The sequence below is a fragment of the Lissotriton vulgaris genome, chromosome 5 (assembly GCF_964263255.1).
Source record: "Lissotriton vulgaris chromosome 5, aLisVul1.2, whole genome shotgun sequence".
In the NCBI taxonomy this organism is placed as follows: Eukaryota; Metazoa; Chordata; class Amphibia; order Caudata; family Salamandridae; genus Lissotriton; species Lissotriton vulgaris.
In genome coordinates, this window is record NC_141693.1 from 710,899,018 (window position 1) to 710,912,175 (window position 13,158).

A 13,158-nucleotide genomic window follows, 5' to 3' on the forward strand; every position below is an offset into this window, starting at 1 on the left:
TCTCATACTAGTCTTGAAGTCATTTTGACAAATATTTCAACTTTGTCTGTCCTCTCTTGCCATCAATGAACTTCCCTTCACTACAGTTAGTTTGCTTCCTGTTACAGCAGCAAAGCTGTTTAAAGTCCTCATCATAGTGTTTAGGATTGTTTATAGTCTCCACTACACACATGACCAGTATATCATCTAAACGCACAAGTTACTTACCTTCGGTAACGATATATCTGTATGAATCAGTAGTTAGTATTACATTCCTTACCTTAGAATATCCCCAGGCATCAGTCTGGATCCGGAAACATTTGCGTAGAAGTACCCCTGTGCGTCGGTAGGCGTCGTCTGCGGCTCTGCGTCTGTCGTCGGCGTCGGGATGACTTTGCCGGAGTACTTGGACGCAGCCATTGCGCGCTGACGTCAGTTCTTATACACAGCTTCTCTGCGCCACAAATGCAGAGCCATGATAAAAACCAACACTGGTGCCATAAAACTAGGGCCCTCAAAGGGATGACCTTAACCCTAGATATCTCGGTTCGCAGAACGGGGAGGATGGGTGGGGCGGTAAGGAATCTATACTAACTACTGTTTCTTACAGATATATCGTTACCGAAGGTAATTAACTTATTAATCTGAAAGAAACAGGTTAGTATTAGATTCCTTACCTTAGAATAGATACCCCAGAAATACCAACCCCTGTGGTGGGTCTGCGAACCAATAATCACACCAGAAAGTCCTGGAGAACGGAACGGCCAAAAATGCCATCTCTCCGGACTTGGCTGTCCAGGCAGTAGTGTCTAGCAAACGTGTGCAGCGAGGCCCACGTAGCTGCCTGACATATTTCCTGCAAGGGGACTCCCGACCCAGGGCAGTAGTAGCCGCGGTGGCCCCAGTGGAATGGGCACGCAGCCCCACAGGAGGCTCCTTTTTAGCCAGAGAATAACAAGCCTTGATGCACAAGACGACCCATCGAGAAATGGCTCATTTAAACACCGCCCGTCCCTTCTTAGCGCCCTCGTAACCAACAAAGAGTTGGTCATTGTGAGAAGTTGGCCTGATATATGATGCTCACTAGTTCTAGTGATCACCTTGTATCAGTCCAAACAACCCTTATGGTGATTGGTTGTAAGTCAACCTTATAGACCAGCTATCCTAATGGTAGCATGGACAAAGCAGTCTTAGGCTAAACTCTTTTGGCATGTGAAGCCAGCTGTTTTACCACATATAACCCCTTTAATACCAAATGAAAGGACACCACACAGGTTGTTATGAAAATAAACAAGATATTTATTACTAACAAAACACCTCTGAGCTCTTTATGAGATCAGAGGGCTAAGCACATGACAAGACTCTTAAGAAAAATACGTTAAGTTGCACAAATTACAATGGTGCCCTAGGGGCACGACAAACTATATACCAAGTAAATGGTATAAGGAAATCGATAGAAGGAATGAACTGTCCAGAGGCTGTAGGATCGCTGGGACTACACTACCCTAACCTTAGGTAAGGGGCAGGAGGCCCACGGGACGCGTGTGCAGAGTGTGAACTCACACACGAGATGCGTAACAAAGTCAATGGACAGTACAAATTACGAAAAGGTAAGTAATAGACAGTTCCGATTAGTTAGGACTAAAATGACTGGATACCTGGACACCAGGAGAGTCAATCTACCCTTGAGCACCGAAATGCTCTTGTTACCTAACCCACGGGCTGCGGGTCCATAGGTGTGAAAGTGTGTCGGGTTTCCGCGTTGAAGTCAATGGAGCGTTGAAGAAAAGATGCTGCAGGCGTCCAGGAGGAAAGAGTTTGGAGTGATCCAAGGGTGGATCAAGGAAAATGGAGACCTGAAAGCAGAGGGGACAATGTTCACAGTCACTAGCCAGTGACTGGAGTGGAACCAGAAAGGAACCAGATGCTGTCGTCGCGATCAGGTGAAGAGTGGTCGCTTGACTCTGCAGCCACGTGGACCAGGAGGTGTCTTCGACGACCAGGATGGAGGCACGAGCTGTCCCACGCAGGCTCTCGCTATCGCCGGTGTTGCTTCCAGATTCAGGGTCAACAGGCCTTGGCAAAGGCAACCCACGCGGTGAGTGGAAAAGTCGTCTGGTGCGGACCAGGAGGGTCCGGCGTGCTTCTCCTTTGCAGGGAAGCAAGGGCCAGTCTGGAGCAACCAGACCAGCGGTGTAGATTTTGTGGATCGTCGTCTAGGAGGCCACTAGCCAGACGGCAAAAGACCAGACAACGCGTCGAGAAGCAATCAAGCAAAAGGGCCCCATGCAGATCTCGTGGCTGCTGGAGGGCTGATCTTCTGTGCAGGAGCAGCTTGGGGCTGGGGCTTCTCAATCCCCAAAGCACTTTCTCGAGGATGCCTCTGAAGTCGTGCTGGAAGCGAAGTGCAGTTTCTTCAAAATGGCGGGTGTGAGAAGTTGGCCTGGTATATAATGCTCACTAATTCTAGTGATCACTTTGTACCATGCCAAGCAACCCTTATGATGATTGGTTGTAATTCAACCTTGTAGACCAGTTATCCTAGTGGTAACGTGGACAAAGCAGTCTTAGGCTAAACTCTGAAAGTCATGTGAAGCCAGCTGTATTACCATACACAACCCCCTTGAATACCAAATGAAAGGGACACCACACAGATATATATTGAAAATATATATATTGATTTATTAACTATAAAATCCCCTGGACTCTTTATGAGCACAGAAGCACAAGCGTTAAATCACAAGACAGTTTAAAATACACAAAAGTTGCACAATATGGATGAGCCCTAGGGGCCACCTAAACCATATACTAAGAAAGTGGTATAAGAGATACCAATAGGAAAGGGAACAGGCCTAGGGCCTTGGGAATCGCTGGAGCTATTCGAGACTAGCAGTGACTAAGTCGGGAAAGGCCCGCGGGACTCGGGTGCAGTGTTCAAAGTGCACGCACTTTCCAATGCAAAGTCTATGGTGCGTAAAAAGTACAAAGTTAAAGAGTTAGGAACCTTCCGAGTGACCTAGAACGTTGAAACTTAAGACACAGGCCCTTGAGATGTGTACCAGTGTAGGAACACCGGCGGAGCTGAGTTACCTCACCCACAGGAAGCGGGTGCACAGGGTCGAAGTAGTGTCGGGTTTCGTCACGCTGGTCGATGGTGCTTGGAGCTGAAGATGCTGCAGGCGGCTCGATGTGAAGAGTTCCGGTGGATCCAAGGGTGGATCTGAAGTTGTGAAGACCTGAAAGCAGAGGGGACAATGTTCAAAGTCACTAGCCAGTAACTATTGTGGAACCAGATTGGAACCAGGCGATGTCGGGTGCAAACAGGCGTTGTCGGGTAGCTTCTCTCTGCAGCCACGTGGACACCCGGGGTCGAGGACGTCCAGGAGTCGGTCACGAGCTGTCCCACGCAGGCTTCTCGCTGTTGGCGGTGTCGGCGACCTGATCGGAGCAAACAGGCCTTGGCTAATGCAAGCCACGCAGGAATCGAAAGATGCTTAACACTCGGACCATTAAGGTCAGAGCGAGAGCTCCTTTTCACAGGAGCATGGGTAGGTCTGGAGCAACCAGACCTGCTGTGTAGTTCGTCGGTTTTGTCGCCAAGATGGCCGCTGACCACGTGGCTAGTGGCCGGGATGGCTCGTCGAGTGGCACAATGCAAATGGGCCCCAAGCAGATCGTGGAGATGCTGGAGGGCTCTTCTTTGATGCAAGGGCTGCTCGATGGTGGGGGTTCTCAGTCCCCAAAGCACAACGTCGAGGATGCCTCAGATGCTGCGCAGTCAGCTTGTCGGGTGTCTTTCAAGAGGTCCGGTCCCACGTCACTCGGTGCCTCCACGGGTCCCTTCTTTGCAGGGACTGTGGATCGGGCTCGGAGAGGTCTGGGAGTCTGGTTCTTGTCGGGCTCTGGGCTCGGGCTCCGGCGGGAGGCGGCGGCAAAGCAGACGTCGATTCGCTGGTTGGTACCTGTATTCACAGGGTGACCACTCCTAGGTCACAAGGGAGATTCTCTTCAGTCTTCTGAGCAGTAGAATGTCGAAGTCCAGTCGTCGTCTTAGTTTCAAGTTGATTCAGGATGATCTGCTGTGCAATGGCACTGCTCCCACTCTTATTCCCAATCTGAGGGGTGGATCACCTACTAGGTCCCTCCTCTGGGAGGAACCAGGAAGGGGGGCGGTTACACCCCCTTTCCTTTGTCCAGTTCCGCGCCAAGCCTGGGTCTGGAAAGTCCCAGGACCGGTTTGGACTGGCCTATGCATGGGGACACCTTGTGTGCCCCGGGCATGTCTGATTCTATTCAGCCCTGTCCTACCCAATACACAAAACCCTGTCTGGGGTGGTGCTCGCACCTCCCCAGGCAGGAAACCCTTTGTCCAGGCCACCATCTGCCGAGTTTCGGTCAGCAGCAGGAGGCCAGACTCGTGTCTGTGGTGGCAGCATCCATTTTGTGATGCTGAGGCTCTGGTTAACTTTAACCGGGGTTAAGGCTACACACATGTCGTGTCCCTCTAGAAGGGTGGAATGCTATCCCCGTCGACAGAACTGTCGAGGGGATAGTATTCCAATTCGTATGACACCTTACTCGACATGTTTTGATAAAGCCAAACCAAAGATAGCATTTAACCGCAAGGATTACAATGCACTTAAGAGTATATGGTATGGCAATATCCCGGAACAGCTTAGGGAGTGGTTCCAGACAGCTGCAGACGGCTCAGCTCATGCTAGAGCACCATCTCACATATTTCCAAGCACTCAGCCTCCAGGATTGATGAGGCCTTCCATAGGAGTGGATGATAGGAACATATGTGTCCAGTTTAGGGTTAGGCACAGGCATACTGTACCTAAGCAAGAGGTGGTTACACCAACTTACCCCAGCTGAGTGATCAGCCAGTTGTGTCAAATATGGAGGCCAGGCCAGGGGTGGCACAATACATGCTGCAGCCCCTGGTAGGCCTTGGAAAAACCTATGCCCTGGGTACCTAGGGTACACTGTTACAGGGGCCAATAAGGTGAACCAGTTCCAATTGTGTTATGCACCTAAGGTGCATGGAGTCCATTTTAAGGAGAGAGCAATCAGCCTGGGGCCCGGAATAGCAGGATCCCAGGCCAACTAAGTCAAAAACCAGCTAAACACCAGGCAAAAAGTTTGGGGGTAACCATAGTCAGATATCCACCTTCCTACAGCGGGTCCCACGTGTCTCGTCGCACCCACGGATCTCAGCTGTGCTGCAGATGTAGGTAGAGGTCGGAGAGGTCTGGAAGTCCGGATCTCGTTGGGCTCTGAAGTCTGGTTCCGGCAGGAAGTAACACAAAGTGAACCGCTAGGACGCTTGATGGTGCCTGCTTGTGCAGGGTGGTCACTCCTTGGCCACAAGGGAGATTTTCTTCAGTCTTCTGTGGAGCAGAACGTTGAAGTCCAGAGTTTCTTCTTTGTAGAGTTTCAAATCAGGATAATCTAAATTGGAATAGGACCAGCTCCTACCTTTATTCTCCTAAAGGGGGCTGTACTGTGACTAGGTCCCTACTATGGGTGGGACCAGGAAGGGGGGTGGTTACACCCCCTATCCTTTGTTCGGTTTCGACGCCAGAGCTGGGGCTGGAGTGCCCCAGCAACTGGTTTGAACCGGGGTATGCACAGGGACACCTTGTGTGCCCCAGGCATCTCTCATTCCTTTCAGCCTGTCCTACCTCAATACACAAACTCCTGTCTGGGGTGGTGCTAGCACCTCCCAAGGCAGGAAACCCTTTGTCCAGGTTTCCCTCGCTGGAAGGACTCCCAGCAGCAGGAGGTCAGACTTGTGTCTGTGGTGGCAGCATCCATTTTGTGATGCTGAGGCTTGAGTTAACTTTAACCGGGATTCTCAGGTACATACAAGTTGTGTCCCTCTAAAAGGGTGGAATGCTACCTCCGTCGCCAGAACTGGCAAGGGGGTAGTATTCCAATTCGTATGACACATTACTCGACATGTTTTGATAATGCTATGCCAAAGTTAGCAATAACCGCAAGGATTATAATGCACTTAAGAGTATATGGTATAGCATTATCATGGAAACAGCTAAAGGACATGGTTCCGAAAGCTGCAGACAGGCTCAGCTCATGCTAGAGCCCCATTGTAGGAGAGTAGGGTCTGCAATCCTATGATCACCCAGACTTTTTGCTTTTGTTTCACTGGTTTACGACTTTCCCGGGCTGTGGGCCTGCCAATCAGACCCACAGCCTAGCTGTTCTCTCGCTAAATTGAGATGTGTACCTTAGGTGCATTACCCAATTGGAACTGGGCCACCCTGTCAGACCCTGTAACTCAGGGCATCGGTGTACCCAGGGCCTACCAGGGGCTGCAGCATGTATTATGCCACCCCTGGATGGCCATCTAAATCTGACACAACTGGCTGCATGACAGCTGGGGCCACGTGGCGTAATCGCCCGTTGCTGTAGGTGTAGTATCCCTATACCTAACCTTAAAATGGACACCCGAGTTCCTCTCAGTCACTCCTATGGCAGGCCTTAACAATCCTGAAGGCAGAGAGCATTGGAACCGTGTGAACTGGGCTCTGGCACGAGCCGAGCCCGGTTGCAGCTTGCGGAACCAAGACCCAATGGCTGTTCCATGATAACGCGTATCATATCGGTAACTTCGGTATCGCGTTATCAAGACATGTCGAGTAAGGTGTTATACGAATCGGGATGCTGCCCCCTCACCAATTCTGGCGACGAGGTTAGCATTCCGCCCTTCTAGAGGGACACGACATGTACGTAACTGTGAACCCCGGTTAAATTTAACTGAAGCCTCAGCTCCACAAAATGGACGCTGCCACCACAGACACGAGTCTGACCCCCTGCTGCTGGGAGTCCTTCCAGCGAGGAGAGCTTGGACAAAGGGTTTCCTGTCAAGGGCGGTGTTCGCACCGTCCCAGACAGGGTTTGTGTATTCTGGGTAGGTAGGGCTTTGCAAGAAGGTGACTGCGGAGTGGCACCCCGGTGCTCACTACGCATCTGCCGGCTAGAACCAGTTCCAGGGGCGCGCAGCCCCTGACCTGGGGAAAGTCCAGCAGGGGGAGAGGGGTGTACCTACCCCCCTTCCTGGTCCCACCCTTAGGGCAGGACCTAGTCATGTACCCACCCCTTTCTTTAGGATAAAGGCCGGAGCGGGGACCCTTCCAAATTAGATCATCTTTGAATCAAGAATACTTTCTACGAAAGGACTTCGAGACTCTTCTCAAGATTTCTCCCTTGTGGCTAAGGAGTAGTCACCCTGCATTCGCAGGCACCATCTAAGAACTCTGCGGTTTGCTGCAAGTCCTTCCTCAAGGATCCGACGGCCCAGCTCGACGAGAACCATTTTCCCTGGCACCTCTGACCTCTACCCACGTCGTCAGCTCAGCTGAGATCTGTGGGTGCGACGAGACCTCGAGGGACCGGCCATCATCAAAACCTGCACGCTTTCTTATTCAGCACGACCATCGAAGCAATTCTCTGGTGAGTGCTCTGGGGTCCGAGAAGCCCCGACCCTGAGCAGCTCCAGCCCCGAAGTGCAGTCTCCCAGCATCTCCACGATCTGCGTGGGGCCCTTCTGCTCGCTGCTCAGTACGTTGTCTGGTCACTAGCCGCTGGCTTGTGCCCTTCCTTGACGACATCCGACAACCAACGCTGCTGGTCTGGTTGCCCCAGATCGGCCCTTGCTCCCTTTTTCGAGAGGAGCACCCCGGACCCTCCTGGTCCACTCAAGACGCCATTTTAGGCCCACCACGTGGCCCTGAAATCTGCCAAGGCTTGTTGCCCCAATCCTGGGCCCAGCGAAGCCGACAGCATCAACCTTCGTGGGACAGCTCGCACCTCCATCCTGGTCGCCGACAACGCCTCCTGGTCCGTGAGACTGCAGAGCCTAGCGTCGCCTACTCACCTAGTCGAGGTGACGGCCATCCGGTGCCTTCCTGGTACCCTCTGACTACTGGCTAGTAGTACGAACTTGGTCCCCTCTGCTTTCAGGTATCAACAATCACTGATCCAGGCTTGGATCTCTATGAACTATTCATCACTGGTCGCCGGCCAGCAACTCCTTTTCTTCCGGCTCCTGGCTCGTCAGCGAAGACCCCCGACGCCTGTAAGACTTGTGCAGCCGCAGCCCTCGGGGTTAGGTAACTCCGGCATTTCGGTGCCTGCATAGCCTCCTTACTCTAGGGTCCCGAGTCCCTCGCTTCAGACTTGCCTTATCGGGTCCGCCCGAGACCACTAAACTTTCAATGCCCTCGGGCACTTGTTTTAATTGTGCACTTGAAGTATTTTCTAAGAGCTTTGATTCCGTGCTTAGTACCCTGTCCTCATAAAGAGTACAGGGCTGTTGTGATTCTAATAAATATACTGTTTATTTTCATAACACTTGTGTGGTGTCCTTTCACTTGGTGTTCAAGGGGTATGTGATGGTATTACAGCTGGCTTAACACACCCTCTAGAGTTTAGCCCGAAGACTGCTCGTATCCACGCTACTAGGATAGCTGGTCTAAGGTTGACTTACAACCAATCACCATAAGGGTCGTTGGAACGATACATAGTGGTCGCTAGAATAGCGAACGCTGCATATCGGGCTACCTTCTCACACCCATCTCACATAATTCCAAGCACTCTGCCTCCTGGATTGATTAGGCCTGCCATAGGAGTGACTTATAGGAGTATATGTGTCCATTTTAGGGTTAGATATGGGTATACTATATCTAAAGCAAAGGGTGATTACACCACCTTGCCCCAGCTGTGTTACCAGCCAGTTGTGTCTGTTTAGATGGCCAGCCAGGGGTGGCACAATACATGCTGCAGCCCCTGTTAGGCCTTGGGTACACTTATGCCCTGGGTACCTATGGTACACTGTACAAGGACTTACAAGAGTGACCCAATACCAATTGGTAAATGCACCTAAAGTACATGGATGTCAATTTAGAGAGAGAACAGCTAGGCTGTGGGTCTGATTAGCAGGCCCACAGCCACGGAAAGTCGTAAACCTGTGAAGCAAAAAGCAAAAATCTGGGGTGACCATAGGATTGCAGACCCTACTCTCCTACAGACTCCGACCCCGCGACCGGTCCCTCGACCTCCATCCGGACCGGGACCTCTCGCGGCACGGGGCCGACTGCCGGAGCTCGAGCCGCTTGCGGGACCGCTCCCGCCTAGCTTTCAACGTCAGGGCTCGGCAGTCGGGGCAGGCCTTGTCGTCGTGGTCGACGCCGAGACAGTGAACGCACCGGCGGTGAGGGTCACTAACCGACATCAGTCGGTCGCAGTCCTCACAGGGTTTAAATCCAGGCATCCCTACCGGCACCGTTCGGAGTCGAAATACTTCGAAAATGATCAAAAGGGATCGTAAAAAGTTGGTCAAAAATCGACTACGGTACCACTTTTTCCAGATCTGCGATGCTGGCGCGGAAAAAAGAAGAACTGACGTCAGCGCGCGGAGGCGGCGTATAAGTACTCTGACGATGTCATCACGGCGCCCGCGACGCGGACGACGCCTACCGACGCGCAAGGGTACGGCTACGCAAAAATTTCCGGATCCAGTCTGACGCATGGGGATATTCTAAGGTAAGGAATCTTATACTAACCTGTTTCTTTCAGATTTGGCAGCCACGTGGACAAGGAGGCGTCAACGACAACCAGGTGCTGGAGACGGGCTGTCCCACGAAGGATCTCGCAGATGGAGGGGTCGGCTTCTGGATTGGAGTCGTCAAGCCTTGGCAAAGGCAACCCACGCAGGATACAACAAAGGCTTCTGGTGCAGACCAGCAAGGTCCGGGGTGCTTCACCTTTACAGGGAAGCAAGGGCCAGACTGGAGCAAGCAACCAGACCAGCGATGTGGTTCAAAATGATTGTCGTCACAGAGACTATTAGCCAATGGGCCCGCAACCGGACAACGCGTCGAGCAGAACAAAAGCAGAAGGGCCCCACGCAGAACTCGTGGAGTGTGGGGGGCTGATCTTCGTCGCAGAAGGAGCTCGGGATCGGGGCTTCTCAATCCCCAGTGCACAGCTTCGAGGGTGCCTCAGGAGCTGCACAGGTAGCAAGTTGCAGGCTTTTCAAGATGTCCGGTCCCACGTGTCTCGTCGCCTCCACGGATCTCAGCTGTGCTGTAGTCGTGAACAGAGGGTCAGAGAGGTCTGAAAGTCTGGGTCTTGTCAGGCTATGTGCTCGGGTTCCGGTGGGAACGTTGACAAAGCAAGCCATTGATTTGCTGGATGGTGCCTGGTTGCCCAGGGTGGTCACTCCTTGGCCACAAGGGAGATTCTTAAGTCATCAGCTTCAGCAGAATGTCGAACGTCCAGAGTTTTGTTTTGGGTTTCAGTCAGGATCAGATTATAAGTCTAAGGACATAGCTCCTACCTTAATACAAGTAAAAGGGGCTGGACTACGGACTAGGTCCCTCCTGTGGGTGGGATCAGGAATGGGGGTGGTTACACCCCCTCTCCTTTGTCCAGTTTCGCTCCAGAGCTGGGTCTGGAGTGCCCCAGGATCCGGTTTGAACTGGGGTATGCATGGAGCACCTAGTGTGCCCCAGGCAGTGTCTCATTCAATTCAGCCCTCCCTGTCCCAATACACACAGTCCTGTCTGGGGTGGTGATCGCACCTACCCAGGCAGGAAACCTATTGTCCAAACCTCCGTGACTGGAAGGACTCCCAGCAGCAGGAGGTCAGACTTGTGTCGGTGGCAGCAGCGTCCATTTTGTGACGCTGGGGCTCTGGTTAAATTTAACCGGGATAGTCAGCAACAACATGTCTTCTCCCTCTAGAAGGGTGGAATGCTACCCCCGTCACCAGAATTGGCGAGGGGGTAGTATTCCAAAGCGTATGACACCTTACACGACATGTTTGGATAAAGCCAAACCAAAGTTAGCATTAACCGCGAGGATTATAATGCACTTAAAAGTATATGGTATGGTGATATCATGGAACAGCTATAAGGACATGGTTCCGAAAGCTGCAGACAGGCTCAGCTCATGCTAGAGCACCATCTCACACATAACCAAGCACTCTGCCTCCAGGATTGTTAAGGCCTGCCATAGGATGACTTATAGGTCACTATGTGTCTATATATAAGTACGTATAGGAATACTATACCCAAGCAAGGGGTGATTACACGACCTTGCCCCAGCTGAGTGATCAGCCAGTTGTGTTTATTTGAGTGGCCAGCCAGGTGTGGCATAATACATGCTGCAGCCCCGGCTCCAGCCAAATCACGTGCAGGCAGCCTCTCCATTGATGCCAGTGGAGCAGGCAGCATTCTTCTCTCCTGCCCGCAGACTTGCTGCTGTGGTGGCTGCCCGCTCCCTCAGACACAAGTATGGGGAGTGGGGGTTAGCCAACCACTACACGGGGTGCAGCGACAATCCCCAGTCACCACTCCTCCTGGGGGCCCGGAATTGGGAGTCCAGGGCCCTGTGATTAAATCTGGCCAAACCAATTACATTTATGTCATGGAATATTGCCGGTCTGAGTAGTAAAATCTTGGACCCAGATTGGATAAACAATGTAACCATGTATGACCGGATTTGTTTCCAGGAAACATGGGAGGTCCCCTCTATGCGAGGCTACACGTGAGCAGCTACCCAGCTGAGCAGGACAAGAGTCTCCCATATGCAGACCATGCACGTGTGCAAATGCATGTGCACACAGGTAATCAACTAAGTTCCCCTTGCCGAGTCACAGCAGCCTTATCTTAACATCTTAAGTGCTGCCGTCGGCCAACGGTCGTCGCGAGCACTACCTTGCCGGTGCTGCGCACGAGCGTTGGCCGACGGGCCAGCATTCGTTCGTCGAACGTTCAGCACTGGGCGCTGAACGTTCAACGCTCTTAAGGTGCTAAAAGGCGGATACTTGGTGTAAACACATGCAGTCCATTTACATGAAATTTACCAAGGGTGGGTCACATGTTGTGAGCCGCACCAACAATAAAAAGGTCTAAAACCAGGTGATAAAAAAAATTAAAATCTAGAAGGATTTGATGGATAGAACGCATTTCCTTACACATGGTTACGCATATCGTATGAGAAGCGAAAAGCCAAAACCATGGCCAGGTGAAGATAATGCATTCTCACATGGAAATGCCTACTGCATTTGAGTCTGTGGGTTGCCTGCCAAGGGAACAATAACATTTAATTTCTGAATACTAGAAACACACCGTAATTGAGTGATGTGTGGCTTTAATGGACCCAACCAGGTATTCTTAAATAGAACGCCCTCGCAACATACAACTTTGGCTACATAACTCATCCATTTTATTGGGGATAGCTTAAGAATTTCGGCCGAAGGTGTGCAGCACACAAAGAAGATAACCAAACCAATATTTTCTGATAAACACGAGAACCAGCAGAAATCAGGGACATGTGGTTAAAAGAAGGGAAAACGCCAAACACCGAAAATATTGACCAACCTGTACGTAACAAAATTGGCAGCGAAATAAATAAAAAAAATCTTTCTTTCTGGAAAAAGGCAACTTGGCAAAGCAAACTTTTTGTTGGTTTTTCTTGCACATCCTTTTTTCACAGTTTCTTGCACAGCACATTTTTTGGTTTTACATTTTTTGCAAATAAAATCTGTGTTTGAGCTATTTAGTCAGGGGGTTCCAAAATAATAATAATGCAATGCCAAATATCTATAGAAAAATTATGCAAGTGTGCAAAAAAAAAAAAAAAAAGACAAGTGAGAATGGAGAAAGGTCTGGGAGAATACACATACACTGTTAGCATTTACTGTGTTAATCAAGGGTATACCAGTTGGCTTTCATGTAAAGAGAACATTTATATTTAAAAGAAAACATATTAAAACAGTGCAAAATGCAATATAGCAAAGATAAACATCTATCACTTACCCAACAAAACTGTCTAACAAATCGATGTTTTTACGGTCACTTATAAACTCCCCAATCATTTTCTTGTCAAGCCGAGGATTTTCACGAAGCCATTGAGCCACCTCAGTGTTGTCCATTGGTGTTGTCAGCAGATTCTTTTCCTGTAGAAATTGCACACCTTTCTTTGGCTTCTGGTTAAATTGCTCTGTACCAGTAATTATGAGCTGCAGTAAATAGAAGTTGTAGTCAAACGTTTTAGCATTTGAAAAACTCAGTGCATATAATGGAATAATGTGTTCCTAGCCGAAAAACAGATTTTTACCGTAGGCATCTCTCGCTTTGAGGGTCAGTATTT

General features: G+C 50.6%; 1 protein-coding gene across 6 annotated transcripts in view; it reads right to left on the minus strand.

The window, feature by feature from the left end:
• GBF1 (golgi brefeldin A resistant guanine nucleotide exchange factor 1) overlaps positions 1-13,158 on the minus strand; it is a 2,509,897-nt gene that overhangs the window by 1,278,213 nt on the left and 1,218,526 nt on the right. For all 6 annotated transcript variants that reach the window (XM_086922141.1, XM_086922138.1, XM_086922142.1 and 3 more), the window contains exon 18: positions 12,825-13,027. In XM_086922141.1, coding sequence (XP_086778267.1) covers positions 12,825-13,027 — 203 coding nt within the window. The remainder of the gene's footprint in view (positions 1-12,824; positions 13,028-13,158) is intronic.